This window comes from Pteropus alecto, unplaced genomic scaffold, assembly GCF_000325575.1.
Source record: "Pteropus alecto unplaced genomic scaffold, ASM32557v1 scaffold177, whole genome shotgun sequence".
Taxonomy (NCBI): Eukaryota; Metazoa; Chordata; class Mammalia; order Chiroptera; family Pteropodidae; genus Pteropus; species Pteropus alecto.
This window is the reverse complement of record NW_006442207.1, coordinates 9341670-9356871: the sequence shown is the minus strand read 5'-3', so window position 1 is coordinate 9356871 and position 15202 is coordinate 9341670. Positions and strand designations below refer to the sequence as shown.

The following is a 15202-nucleotide window of genomic DNA, read 5'->3' as shown; positions in this document are numbered from 1 at the left end:
AAAGAAAGAAGGGAGAAAAGCATGAATAAAAATGGAAAGGAGAGAGGGAGGAAGGAATGAAAAAAATATAGTGCGTGGGAGAGAAAATACACAGAATTTCTTTTTCAGGGTTTTTTTTGGGGGAGGGGGGAGGTGCGGCTTGTAGAATATTTACTTAGATGTGTTCACGTGTTATATGATTGATTCCAGGACAAAGAGTCAGTACAAAGAACTTCCTCAGAGACGTGGGTAGTTTCAATTCATTCTATAACTTTCTATTTTTATTGCCCTAAATACCGAATATCATACTTAGACTGCTGTAGTTGTTCCACAAAGATCGATAAGGCTCAATCCCTGACATACATAGTGGAATAAACAAACACAGATGATACATTTGCCTGCCCCTCTATGTTCCAGCCACCTGGCCTGTCCGTAATACCCCGACCATGCCAAGCATCCCCACACGCCATATCCTTCACCTCTGCTGTTCCATCTGTCTGGAATGCTTTTCCACCAGGTGGATATCCAGCCCTCTCCCTTACTTGCATAAGGACTTGGCTCAAATATTAAATGCTACCTTATCAGAGATTCCTTCCTTGACAGGCCCTCCTCCTTAATCACTATCTATATCTCTCTACTCTGCTTTGTTTTTCTTTCTAGAATTTATCACCACCTGACATTATGCATTTGTTTATAATCTGGCCCCGATAAACAGAAGGTAAACTCTATGACAGCAGAGCGGGGCCTTCACCATGTCCCCTACTGTCTCATTGATGACTAAAAGAGTACCTGCCATAGCACACGTGTCTAGCAGTATTTGGTGAATGAATGAATAATAGGTCTGGAGTGAGCCAGAGCTGGCTTCAAATTCCAGCCCTGAAGCAATGGTAAAACATTCAATCACTGTAGGCTGCGTTTTTCTCATAGTTACAATGAGGAAAATAACAATAAGGCCCACTTTCAAGAGTTAGTGTATGTAGTGCAGCTGAAAAGTATTTCTTGCAGCAGCATCAGGAAAATAATAGGAATATAATGTATGATACTAGCATCATTGTTGCCTGAGATCATACAGGACAAAGGGAGATGTATGAGTAAGTGCTACAATCTTAAAAATGCTTTTTTTTTTTTTTTTTTTAAGCAAGAGTCTGAAGCATTAGGAGTTTTCCAAACATGTGGACATTGCCATGTATCTACATATCATGTGGACTGGTGCTGCTGAGTCCTGGGGATCCTGAGGACCCAACGGAAATCCAGACCTCTGTCCTAGAGTTAAGGTCCAGGGATGACAAGTTTGTCTTGTGCACCTCTGTCTTCTCATCCTCGGGATGGATGGACACACAGGATGCAGAGGAAGGAGCACAGAGTGGGAACAAAGAACTGAATTTGAAAGCTGCCCAGCTGAGCCTGCGACTGCACTGTCAATGTCAGGTTCTCTATTGCTGTGTGTGGAGGCCTGTGTTATCTTATTTCATGCTTTTCTGGTGGGTTTGCAGGGCTATCTTTAGGCTACTAAATCCGAGAGGCCAAGTTGAAATCCCTAGTTGTTGAGATCAAGAGACTCCTGCAGTATGAAAAACAGAGTCAACGTGACACTGTTAGAAAGAAAAGCAAAGTGCTAAGTGTCGCTGTACTAATTCATCTTTAATGCTTGATGTAGGGATAGAAGGAGAGAGGTGAGAATGCATTCGTCCAGTGTGTTGGGGAGTGGTGGGAAGCTATCAGATTCTGAAGCTGAGCAGAAATGGAAACCTCTAACCTCTCCCCTAGAAACTATTAATAAATTAACTGATTGAGAAAGAATATAAATGAAGGCTATGAAATGTGGGGTTTAATAATGCCAGTCGGTGTGCTAGTGATGGGTTGCTGGCTGGAGTGGTGGTGGCAGCTTTGATAATAAATGTCGAAGTGTCGATCTTTTCTAGGCCATTAAAGAGATTTAATATCTTTGGAAGGTTTACTGTAGAGGACATACAAATGGCCAAGAGAAAGAAATAAAAATTCTTAAACTCACTCCTCATTAAATAGATGCAAATTAAAACAATAAGAATATGCCATGTTTTTTGCTCAACAGTTGGGTTATGTTTAAAAAATCTTTCATAACATCCTAGGTGACTGAAGGCTTAAAAACACAGATATTTTCATATTGAAAGAGCATATTGATACAACTATTTCAGAGGGCAATGTGAAAGCATCTATAAAAATTTTAAATATATATACCCTTGGACCCAGGGTTTCAGTAATTTCTCTTTCAACAATGCTTGCTACTTGTACAAATTTGAATGCTTACTAACCAAATAAGTAATATGTGGATACACGTATGTGTCAACACTGTTTGAACTAGCCAGACATCTACATATCTATTAATAAGACAGAAATTAACTAAATTATAGTTGACTGTATAATGGGGTTCTATGTCATGATTAGCCATGAAGTGGCTAAATTTATATGTGCTAATATGGAAAGGTTTTTAACTTGCTATTGTACTCACTAATGCTGGATTTGACATAACAGTTTTATAACATATGCCCAAATAATTTTTGGAAAAATATATAAGTATATAAAAAATCCCTTTTGGGATGAGAACAAAAATCAGAAAGTGGATTTTTCTTTTCACTGGATACACCTGAGTACTGCTTATTCAGTACTGTCATTGCTACTCTTGTTGGTGTAAAAGTAATAAATGCTTATAGTAAAAACTTGAAATAACCCCATTGCTAATATTCTGAGGACTGGTGAGAACTGAGGTCTCTATCACCTCCCCACAGTATTCCAGCAGTGCTCAACCTATTTGGGTATTGTTATATATGCTGTTCCATTTAAAAACTACATTGGAGGGCTAGAAAATGAGAAGTAGAAATGAGGTGTCCAGTTCTCACACAAGATCAGAATTAGTGGGATGATTATTATGTAAGCTGTGAGTTTCCTTTTATTTCAGCTTATGAAATGCTCGTTTGAGTTTCATTTTGGGAAGAGTTTTTGAGTAGTTATTTTCACACTTCGTTAAAGGGCCAGGGCTGTTTTTACCCAGTGAAAGAGATTAGTCCTTGGGCAAGTTGTTACAAGGTTACTTACTCATGCAAATAGACATTGAGACCAGTAACTGTGCTCTGTCCTCTGTCTGTGCTGGCATGGATCATCTCCAGTACAGAAACATTCAAGTCACCAGGTAGGCCTTTCTTTTTGAGAATCAATAAAGGCTTTACTTGGTACTGCAGGTTCTCTTACAAGATGGTGTTTATAGATGAGCATAAATATACAGAACTATACATTCACGTGTACTTGTCCTGTGATAAAAGTTATATTCTTTTTCTCCCAAATCACAAACACACACACACACACACACACACACACACACACACACACACACACACACAAATTGACCAAGAGAAGAATGTATGCATATATATACACATATATATATGTATATGTATACATATATACATGTATATGGTACAAAGTTTCAGAGCATTAGTGAATTTTTTAAGCTCATCCATTAGCCCTACAGGACTCCACAGACCTTATGGTTGAAGGCCCTTCTTTAAAAAGACATACCTATACAGCGACACAGACACATATTTATTAAATCAACAAACATTAAATGTGTCAGGCTCTGAGCCAGATTTGTACATAGAATCAAGATTTAAAAAGATATGACTTTTTACAAAGCTTTCAACTTTGGTCAACTATGTGTATTACATACACATACACAAATGTGCCTGTATTAGGTAAAGGAACAGAATGCAAGTTTTCTTTTTACTGCTTTGAGGTGCCAGGCAGCAGTCTTAATGTATATACTACACATAGGCACATGCACATTCTCATACACACACACTCACATGCCACACACACGCCATGCACACATACACCACACACACACACACACGCACGCATGTGCATATGTAATATGTCAACAGTAAAATCTCTTTTTCCTGGATGGCGATCTGTCAGTTTGTCCTCAACTGAATGTAGGGGCCAATATCAAATGCCACATTCAATAAATATGTTCAAAATTTTCCAATAATACTTCTTGTGATTGATTGTAATTAAAGTTGCTCTCTTCGGCTTGCCTCCCAAGGCAGAGGGGTAATAGAAGAAAGAATAACCTCCTTGTCACAGTTGTAAACTACCAGACAGTCAGATTTCGCAGCACAATTGGCAAGAAATGTCTATGCTAGTCATAGACCTTCATAGAGCAAGAGCTTTCCAGAGCTCGCCTCCCTATAAATATAGAGACTTCAAATGAAACAGAATGTAATTATAAAATGTAATCTGGGGAGAGATGAAACGAGACTAAAACTGAACTTTGAATAACACACCCAGATAAGCATTTGCAGCCAACCCCATGGGGATGAGTCAAATAAGTTAGTGAGAGATGTTTCCTGTGTCAAATATCTCAGTGCCTTGGCTACAAATTCCCAAACCCATTAAAATCAGAAAAAAAAGAACTTGTTCTAAGTAAAAAATATCATATTACTTTTTGCATATACCCTAGAAGGTGTATGATATAGAATAAAAAAAATAGTTTCTATATACTTAAATTTTATACTAAACAATTATGAAGAGATAGAGAAAGAAGTAAGAGGGATTTCAATCAGGGAATGGAGAAAGAGGTAACATATGGATATATAGGTACTGGAATTCTTGGAGCAACTGACCAGCCTGGAGCCTGATTTTGATAAACACACTGCCAGCTACATTTGCTAACACTACGCTACTCTAAGTTCTCTGTGCTCTTCTTCCCTCCTCCTCCTCTTTGTTTCTTTTACCTGAAACCATAATTACTGACTGTGTTGGGGGTGAGAGGGGAAGAGAGGGGTCGAGGGGGGAGAGAGAGAGAGAGGGAGAGAGAGAGAGAAGTTATGATACTAAGAAATCTCATTTTTTAAAAAACTCAGGTCAGGCATTATGCTTAAATCCTTTATTTCAATTGGTAGGTACTTTTTTTCTTTCTGTTTTGTTTTGACAGGGATAACTTTTCAAATTAAATCCCTTTATTGAATTTTCACTCTTGGATAGTTTCTGAAGATGCTGCCTTTGCAAAAAAAAGTAAAATAAAATAAATAAAATTAGAAGTGATATATTTCATGCCTTGTGTAAGGTGAGCCTGAGATGACAGTTTGGCATTATCAACCTCCATGCCTGCAGGGAGCATGAGAATGATGTTGGGTGAAAAAAAGAATGTGCAGATCAGAGAAAGTGATGGACTTGTTCTTTTCAGGATACGGGCTTATGTGTGTTAAATGCCACATGCTAGAACATAGCTTCATTCCCAAAAGCTCAAAAACAAAAGCCATCTAGGATGTTACCAATTTCATGCAGAGTTTTCTAAATGAGGGGTGTAGTCATTGGAGATAGACCCTAAAGCTATTTCATTAGTTTTTCATGAAGGGACTTGGTTACTCTAAGCCTGTTCCACAGACCAGCATCATGGGCTTCACCTGGGAGCTTGTTAGGAATGCAGACTCTTGGGTGCCTACTGAATCAGAATCTACATATTAACAGGGTCCCTAGGTGGGCCAAATGACTGTTAAAGCTTGAGATGCAATGCTCTAAAATTTTCAAGCAACCTGGTAAGTGAGTTTAGGCAGCCAGCTGGTAACCCTGACACCTGGCGAACTATGCATTCATTCATTCAATAAATATCTATTAAACTCTCTCTACATGTAGACACTGTGGCATGTGCTAGAGACATAATACTGAACAAAGATAGGCATGGCCCCTGTACTCATTGCACTTGCAGAATAGTGGAGAGAAAAACTTGTGATCAAATAATCCTGTAAATTGAATGTGCAATTTCAAAGTGAGGTGAGTACAAAAAGAAAAAGAATAGGGTTGGATGAAAGCAAACAGAATGAGAAACTGGTTTAGACTGGGAGTTCAAGAAAGACTTTCCTACGAAATGATACTTTCCCTGATTTTGATATAGTTCTATGGTTTTGTTGGATGCCATCTTTAGGGGAAGCTGGGTCAAAATGATAGGGAATTCTACTATTTTTTTTGCAACTTTTATATGAGCCTAAAATTATTTCAAAAGAAAAAGTTAAATAAAATAGAAATAGATGCTTAACCTGAGATCTTAACCACAGCGATTAATTACACTGACCTGGTCAGGGAAGAGGGAAGAGGGGAGGATATTCCAGGCAGGGGAAACTGCGGGTAACAGAGCCTTATGCCAAGACATAGGACTCTGTATGTTGCAAGAGTTAAAAGCAAACTCAAAGGCCTGCAGGCAAGGAGTGAGGGCAGGACAAAGTGAGAAGAGATGGCAGAAATGAGCAGGCACCAGATTATGCTGCAGCTATAGGTCAGGTGAAAACTGTGCTCTTTATCATCAGAGCAGTGGGAGTAAATCAAAGCTGTAAACAGAAGACATGGTTACTTTTGCTTAGAAAATCACTGCTCTGGCCCTCGTGTGGTAAGAACTGAACCCTGAGATCCAAGAAAACATAATCAGCTCTGGGGCAACGGAGGCGTCTCCACCAAGAGAAGGCCACCGAAGTGGTGAGAAAGAGGCTCCACTGGTGAAGCCATTCTGGGCCAGGCACAGCGCTGGGCATATGGCAGTTCCACCTGAGTTCATAAAGAAAGAAGCTGATGGTAAGCTTGGACACTGACCTGTCCTTCTACTGAATCTGCCAAAGAATATATTTATTGCCCAAAGGGGAAGCAAAACCTCTAGAGATGAAAAATTACATGTTGCATGCACAGTAGTGCAATCCATGCTGTTTCTAGAGAGTCTGGGTTGCAGGGGTGACAGGTGACCTTTAGTTATAAACTGGTAAAGGGCAGGTATTATCTTATCTGCCTTTGTGTTCAGAAGAGCTGAGGACAAGTAGACAGGCACAAATGATAGTGATAATGAAGTGTTTGAGTTGTGAGGGATATTTTTGAAACGGAATATCTTGATAATTATTAGATTATCATTCTCTAGTTCAGTGCTGGACAACCTCGATCAGCCTTGTTGCTCTGCGATAACTGTAGATAGTTTATTTTTTCTCTCCTCTATACTTGAGACTTCTTTCTTTCCATCTTTTGCCTCCTCATCCCTTTTTCTTCTATACATTTTCTCTCTCTTTTGCATCCTTTTCACCTTTAGTGCCTAATCTTAGGTCTAGTTGTATTCTCTCACCTCCTTAGACTTCTGGAGTTCCTCATGATCAAAGAAGGTGGAGGAAACTTAAGTTGTTGTTGTTGTTTAAATATATTACTTAAACTTTCTGTGCCTTGGTTTTCTCATCTGCAAAATGTAAATACCAATCTACAAATTGTTGTGAGGATTATTTGTGATAAAATATTTAAAGTGCTTAGCATAACTTTTGGTACAAGGTGAGTACTTGGTAAATGTTAGCAACTACAGGACTCATTATTATCACTTTATTTACAGTGAAGAGACTAAGGCAGAAAGAGTTTAAGTAGATTTTTCAATGTCGCGTAATTAGTGAGTGAGCTTTTGAGTTCTTCAGATATGGGTCTGAATTCTGGATCTGTACCTTACTTTCCTCTATATCATCTACCCAAAGCCACAATCTCCATGGGAAGTTAGTCCTTTACTGTCGCTGACCTAACTAGGCTGTTCTGAACTACCAATGGCTCTGAACAACTGACTCGGTGGACTGTCCTCTCCCGCTGCTTACGATGGAAGTCATCCTCGACTTCCTTTTCTCTCATGCTTCTTAAGTGCTTTGTGAATCTCCAAATAAGACAGTGATGTGTTGCTTGGATGACATCTGATAAAAAAACGAAACTGGAAAAACGAATCAAAACAAAATGGCAGTAATAACAATAAAACACTGTAGAAATAAGGAATTTTGAATTTTCTCACCACCTGGAAAGAAAAATACCTGGATTGGATGAAAATTATTGAAATTTATTAAGACAATTCTGAATTACTAAAAACAGGTAGTCGTCATGTCCAAATGATTTGGATTATTACCACTGATTTAAAAACCTAAACACAGACACGGTTCATGACAGACTGATAAAATTATGTATTACTATGAACTTCCCAGAGAAGTTAATTGACTTACGACCATCCATAGTTCTGGCTTCAAGATGCACAAGATCCGGTTCCTTGTTTGATCCCATCACAGACCTGAAAAATAGAGATACGCAAAAAGGAACATCAACATTCATAATTTCGCACATGCCTTAGAGAATCTCAGCTGAGCCCACAGACTATTAATGTCCACAGGATTCTAAAACCACAAACCTTGGAATATATCTACTGTATTTATTTATAGAGCCTGACAGTAAAATTTCCACTTCAAATGAAAAACGATAATGAAACCTTGATTTGATGAAGGCCAGACAACCCTGCAAGGATATTGTGTGTTATTAGATCAGACTTGCAAATAAGTCCTACCCATGGCATATGTGTCCTCCTACAACAATCTCACTGACAGTATATTAAACTTTCAAGACTTATCAGGCAGATGCCAGACTTAGCTGGGTGAATTGAACAGTGATTACACAGCAAACTGATCTAATTAAGTTTTTCGTTTAAAATTTGCAGAATTACCTAGTGCTATTCCATGAACTATGAATAAACCATATGACTCAAGCACTGTGCAGTATCCAATACAGCAAAAAGTGACCATTCTCTGCATTGTTGAATCAGTAAGAGGGCACGATGCACATGCACTTCTCCATGGTATATGCTTAAAACTGTAAGTGTAAGTAAAATGCCTTGAAGGCACATATTATTTAGTGTAATGTTGTGGTGAGCCATATTAAATAGAAAATTATTATTCTGTTACATAAATACTATGGGCAATCATACTCTATCTTAAGACTTTTATACAGGAAGATTCATTAAAATTGGGTCCAGCTATAATTTGTTTTCATCAGGATTTGCAGAACTTTCATTTGTTTCATTTTTACATGGAAATAGTCACATGCTCAAAACTGATGCCTCTGACATACAAATGGCCAACAAATATGTGAAAAGATGATCAAAATAGCTAGCTATTAGGAAAATGCAAACCAAAACCACAATGAGATACCATCTCACACCTGTTAGAATAGCTAGAATCAACAGGACAAGTAATAACAAATGTTGGAGAGGATGCGGAGAAATAGGAACCCTCATACACTGCTGATGGGACTGTAAATTGGTACGGCCACTATGGAAAACAATATGGTGGTTCCTCAAAAAACTAAGAATTGATCTACATATGATCCAGCAATCCTTCTACTGGATATTTACCCCAAAGACTTGAAAACTCATATCCATAAAGATATTTGCACACTGATGTTCATAGAAGCATTATTCACAGTGGCCAGGACATGGAAGCAACCAAAGTGTCCTATGATAGATGACTGGCTAAAGAAACTGTGGTACATACATACAATGGAATATTACTCAGCCATAAGAAGAGATGAAATATTGCTATTTGCAACAAATGGATGGACCTCGAAATAATCATGAGAATGTTGAAAATCACATGATATCAGTTATATGTGGGATATAAACCTAAAAGCAACAAATGAACAGGACAAACAGAGACTCATGGACATGGACTATAGACTAGTGGTTACCAGAGGGTAGAGGGTGGGGGAGGAAGGGGAAAGTAGATGGGGTAAAGCGGGTCAAATATAGGGGAGTCGGGGGAGGGGACTAGTGGTTACCAGAGGGTAGAGGGTGGGGAAGGAAGGGGAAAGTAGATGGGGTAAAGTGGGTCAAATATAGGGGAGTCGGGGGAGGGTGAAATGGGTAAAGAGGATCAAATATATAATAGCTGAAGGAAACTGGATTCTGGGTGGTAAACATACAATAGAATATACAGATGTCAAATGATAATGTACACCTGAAAATTATATAATTGTATTAACCAATGTTATCCCAAAAACTTAATTAAAAAAAAATAATAATAATGCTTCTGGCTGCCCTGGCAACCCAGCCATCAAATCCATTAGAGAAAATGCAAATTTTCAGAACACTTCTCATAGTCAGGACTCATTGCGGTACCTAAGACTTTGCTGGATAGGTCTCATCTTGCTTTTGCTGCCCCATCTCTTGGCACACTGAGAGCTTTGCTATCCCCTGAAGGTGCTTCCTCAGCCCTCTGTAAGCCTCGGAGATTTTCTGTATTCAGCTCGAAATACATTTCTCCAGCTCCACCTAATTTTCTTTGACTTATTTTAAGACACAACTGAAAACTCACTTCCTCCATTAAGTAGTTGCAGTTATACCACAAAAATTATTCTCCTCCCACCAACAAATATTTATTTTTATATAAATCCTGTAACAGTCTGTTATAAATAATGATTTTTGTGTTCTTCCCTAGGTAAAATCAGCCCCTTCCCCAACATGCACATATGCGTGCAGACATTCACACACACACACGTGTCCCTCAAGCTAAGAGCTACTAGAGACTTTTTAAAATGTATATATAGTGCTTAAATTATAATAGTTAAATATTAATGAAAGAAGGAAAGAAGGAAAGAAGAAATGAAGAAATGAAGGAAAGAAAAGAAGAAAGGGAGGAAGGGGAAGAGGGAGGTAGGAGAAGGTATATAATGGTCTGCGAGCTCTTTGAAATAAGTCGATCATCATCCTAAGGGCATTCCCAGAACTCTTCTCATTTGGGCTCATTTTCCCAGCTCAAAGAGTCTGAAACCTGGATAGCTTAGTCTCTCTTCATCTTAAAATAAGAAACCTCCATAAGGCCCTATTACCACTGTCAGTAAGTTTTCTCTGATTGACACGCGGCCTGAAATTCGGTCCATGCTCAAAACATTAAGCCCCGCTTTCTTCTCCCAGGAAGCAGAAATGTCCTAAAAGGAGTTTATAAATTTCCCCCGAAGAGACAGAGGACATGCACTTGGATATTTTATAACACTGGAATCTGAATACAGGCAGATGGTGACATTCTCACCACCATTTCAGTTAAGTACTACAGTGACTATTTGTATAGAAACGGTGGCTCTCTGCTTCCCACACTGAAGCCCTGATGGGTTCCATGGGTGACCTCTTCATACGAGGCCACAGTCACGAGCATTAAAAAAGAAAACAAGCTCCCTGACAATCATCGAACTAGAAATCTCAGCAGTTAACTGGGTTTTGCAAATTATTACTGAGTAGTTACATGTTGTTCACCTCTCACCTTGCCTGCTGTGCGTTTCTTCCTTGAAATGAGTAGCACCTATTATTCCCAGACTGGCATCCCAGAAACACAGTGTTGAAACTAGCATGCAAACCTATCTGCTTGGCTTACGGTTAATGTCAATGGGAGGCAAAATAATTACTCTGCATTGTTCAAGGTGCTTATGGCCCCAAGTCAATAATAGCAGTAGTCTCTTAAGATCTTTTGTTATCTCTAAAGGCAGGAGCTATTGTTTCATGTGACATTTCCTTCTTGTCAACTAACAGAAAGAGACAGAGACAGAACAGAGCCCATTGTTCCTCCAAAGTTTCTTGTGCCTAACCGACCCCTTTATCCAGCCTAATTTTTTTTTTACCTATAGTAAAACAACTACAACCACGAAATAAAACTTCAAATGCCAACCACAGTGTTCCCAACAATTTTTATTTGCTGATGTGCTCACCCCTTTTCTGAGTGGTCTAGGAGTACCTCCAGATCCGCAGTCACAAGTTTAAGAATTATTGCTGCTTTTACTTTGTGGCACTGGTGAGTTCTCAAGAGCAGAAACCAAATGATGCTAAATGTCTGCAGAGGTGCGGGTTTTAAGTCCTGTCATTGACCAGATACCTCGCAGAAGCCCACCATTTCAGCTGATCCACAATGTACCATTCCATAGCTAGTTTACACATTTTGGTTGGAACTGTGGCATTTGTTGGTTTTCTGTGTGTTTTAAGACCAATTGTTTTACGATGATGATGATGATGATAATGATAAATAGATGGCTGCCAGGGACTGGGGAAAGGGAGAAAATGAGGAGAGGATGATAAAATGATAATAAAATAAGGTTGAGGATCTAATGTATATATAGCATGGTGACTACAGTTGATAATACTATATTGCATAATTGCAATTTGCTAAGAATAGAATGTAAGGGTTCTCACACATGCAAAAACGGGTAAATATATGAGGTGATGGATGTGTTAACTCAACTGTGGAAACCCTTTCACAAAGTATATGTGTATCAAATAATCACATTGTATACTTTAAATATATTATAACTCTATGTGTCAATTATACCTCCATAACACTCAAAAATATTAATAAAACAAAGAAAAAGAGCATAAAGATAAAATTTAATTCAAAATGTTCTCTTGATTTTATTTTCAGCATGCAATCTCAAGAGTGACTTCAAGTATCCCTAGACAGCTAGGTAAATCAGTCTGACTTCTGGGATTGAGCGCATAGGTTTGGGCACCTCTGCTTTATGCTTCTAGATTGCCCTATACTCATCCCTGTCACAGTTCACAGTGGTTTAGTGGATATCTTTGCATAAATGCCTCTGTTATTCACTGAGCTCCCAAAAGGCAGTGCTCTTTTTTTTTTTTTTTTTACCAGTAAATTGTCTTTACTTACCAGAGCATAGAGACAAATGTTTCCTCAGTAAGTATATAGACAGAATTTTTACACTGGTCAGTATTTACTATATATCTGATATACTGGGTTGTTCAATTCTGGGACTCAGAAAGAATTTCTTCATGAATATGAGAGGAAAAATTTTAGTGCAAGGTCCTTTAATTATATAAAAAGGCAATAGGTGGCTTTATCTTGCATATCTTTATATTGTTTTTATGTCTAATTGGGAAAAATAACTTTCTTCTTGAACTGAATTTCATGGAAGTAAAGGGAGGACTTCAGACCTTTGCGCATACTTGTATCTCTGCCTAGAAATCCCTCTTACCCTTGTTCTGCCTTGTTAACACAGCCTGTCGTTCAGCTGCAGATGAGTGAAGTTGAAAATAGGCTTCCCAGTAGGGATGCCACTTAAGCTAAGTTGGTTCACTTTTGACATTTCCAGAACCATGAGCATACATTAGCATAGCATAAATTAGGCCATGTTTCAATTGGTGACTCATTTGTCTATCCCTCTTATTGACAGACAGGCTCAAACCTTTCTGTATTTCTATGCCAGGCACCATGCGTTCTATGTATAGATATTCAATAAATGTTTACTGAATGTTTTTGGATAGAAGTATACCACTAGCCATATCAGCGTTTATCAATTTATCTCTATGTGACATTTGGCAAGTTACTTAACATCTCTGTACTTTAATATTTTTTAATGTATAAAATGAGACTAAAAGAAGTTTTTTTAGAACACACATCTTAAAGCACTTAGCAGGTTCCTGGCACACAGAAGGTCTCAGAAATGCAGCTAATTTCTTTTTTCTCTTCTTTCCCTTTCTTATTTCAGGAGATGGATGGAGAATATTAATACTCACTTCAAAATTAAAATTAATGTTGGTAATAAAAGCTTCCTGGGATATAATGGGTACCCCATTAGCAGAAATGATTTATCATCATAAATCAATAGACCAAAAAATAAAAAAAATAAATAAAAAGAGTCAACAGCCCAGAAATCAAGTACATGAATAAATAAAAGCATTTATTTGTTCAGTGAAATGTTCTAATGGCCTATTATGTGATAAGAACAAGGACTACAGATTCCCTGCCTTTACAAGCTTTAGAGATGTGGAAGAAACAGTGATCAAAAGAGAGAAGGGTTCTAATATTCAAGGTGCTCTTTGAAGACATAGGAGGACTGTCATTTCACTTGCAGACAGAGACCTGGGGGAGCTGGAAAGTGTAGAAAGGCTTTCGAGTAAATAGAATAAATATTTAAGGATATGCAAGAATACAATCAGAAGAGAGAGGGGCTGGAAGAGCATTCTCTTTAAAGTTAAATAACAAGTAAAATGGTCCCAGGTCAGAAAGAGGATGACCCATACAGGCATCTACTATTAAGTCAATAGGGTGGATCTAACGTTTTCAGAGTAGAACGGAAGAAGATAAAATATAAAGTTAGTCAGGGGCCCGATCATGAAGCACCATGTACACTGTGCTATGATTTTGTATTTGATCCTAAGAGCCATGGGATGCCACTGAAGAAAGTTAAATGTGTAAGTTTATAAATAGCTGAAAAGAAGAATTTGTGTTCCCATCTATCTAAGTGTAGGTCTTCCTGCCCATCCAAAGAATAAGTTGAAGGCCCTCAGGCCATGCCAAATACAACTCTGTTGATGAAAACAAGACAGAGCCAGCCTCGCGCATTTACGCTTCCAGTATCTCCAGCTGATGTTCACATTTAGGAGCCATTTTTGAATAAAATCTAAGGGTTATCAAAGTCAAGAATGCAAACAAAACAATCTCTCTTTGATATAGGACACTGCGATGTTAGTAATGCAACATTGGCCTTCTGAAATACAATCAGCCAAATGCAGCTTTTGTAAACATTTCTTACAGAGAAACTCAGAAATGTCACTAGTTTATCATTCTCCTGGCATTTTGTCTGAGTTTACACCAGTTTAATATAGTGCTCAATCAATGCTGTGGAGCTAGAGAACGTCCTGATATAGATAACCGCAGAACAAGTATTAAACAATAAACACTGTGATGGGATAATACCTATTTATTCAGATTTAGATCTGAAATAAAGGCACAAGGAGGAGTGAGGAGGGGTCTTCAGAGGAACAGAGGCTGGGAAGTTGGAGACACCTGCCTTCTCCTTTTTTGTTTTAGATGGACCATTCAGCCTGATGTTCCAACAGGCTGCCTCCATAAGCAAAGCCCATAGAGGCAAGTGGTCCTGTTTGCTATCGACATAAGGAACAAAGTGTTGACAGGTATTAGTGGCTGGATACCCTGATTTCCTCTCCTACAACCAATGGTTTCTCTTTCACCTATCACTATAGTTAGGCTCTCAAGACAAACATCAGGAAAGTCCTGGCTAAGGCTGCAACTTGTATTCTTAAACAAAGCAGCTTAGCCTGAGATCTCGTCTGCTTATGTAAGGGAAATGGACTAGGGGAAAAAAGAAAATACAAACAAACAAAAAAAACCAGCCTGACCATTTCATTTTAACCTTTCCCTTAAGCCTAAGAAGCATGCTTGCTTTATTTCTTCTGGTCTTCAGATTGTCACACTGATACAAAGACAGCTATTACAAATAACACATATACAGACAAAGATTATGCTTAGTTTCTCGAATGCATAGTGGCTCCTGAGAATTAACATGGCTAACATCCTTAAACTCTTCAAATTCTTCACTGCATCATCCTGAGAGAGAGAGGGAGAGAGAGAGA

General features: G+C 38.4%; 1 protein-coding gene across 6 annotated transcripts in view; it reads right to left on the bottom strand.

Moving 5' to 3' along the window:
- SORCS1 (sortilin related VPS10 domain containing receptor 1) overlaps positions 1-15202 on the bottom strand; it is a 461149-nt gene that overhangs the window by 119223 nt on the left and 326724 nt on the right. For all 6 annotated transcript variants that reach the window (XM_006920877.1, XM_006920876.1, XM_006920874.1 and 3 more), the window contains exon 6: positions 8007-8071. In XM_006920877.1, the coding sequence (XP_006920939.1) occupies positions 8007-8071 (65 nt within the window). The remainder of the gene's footprint in view (positions 1-8006; positions 8072-15202) is intronic.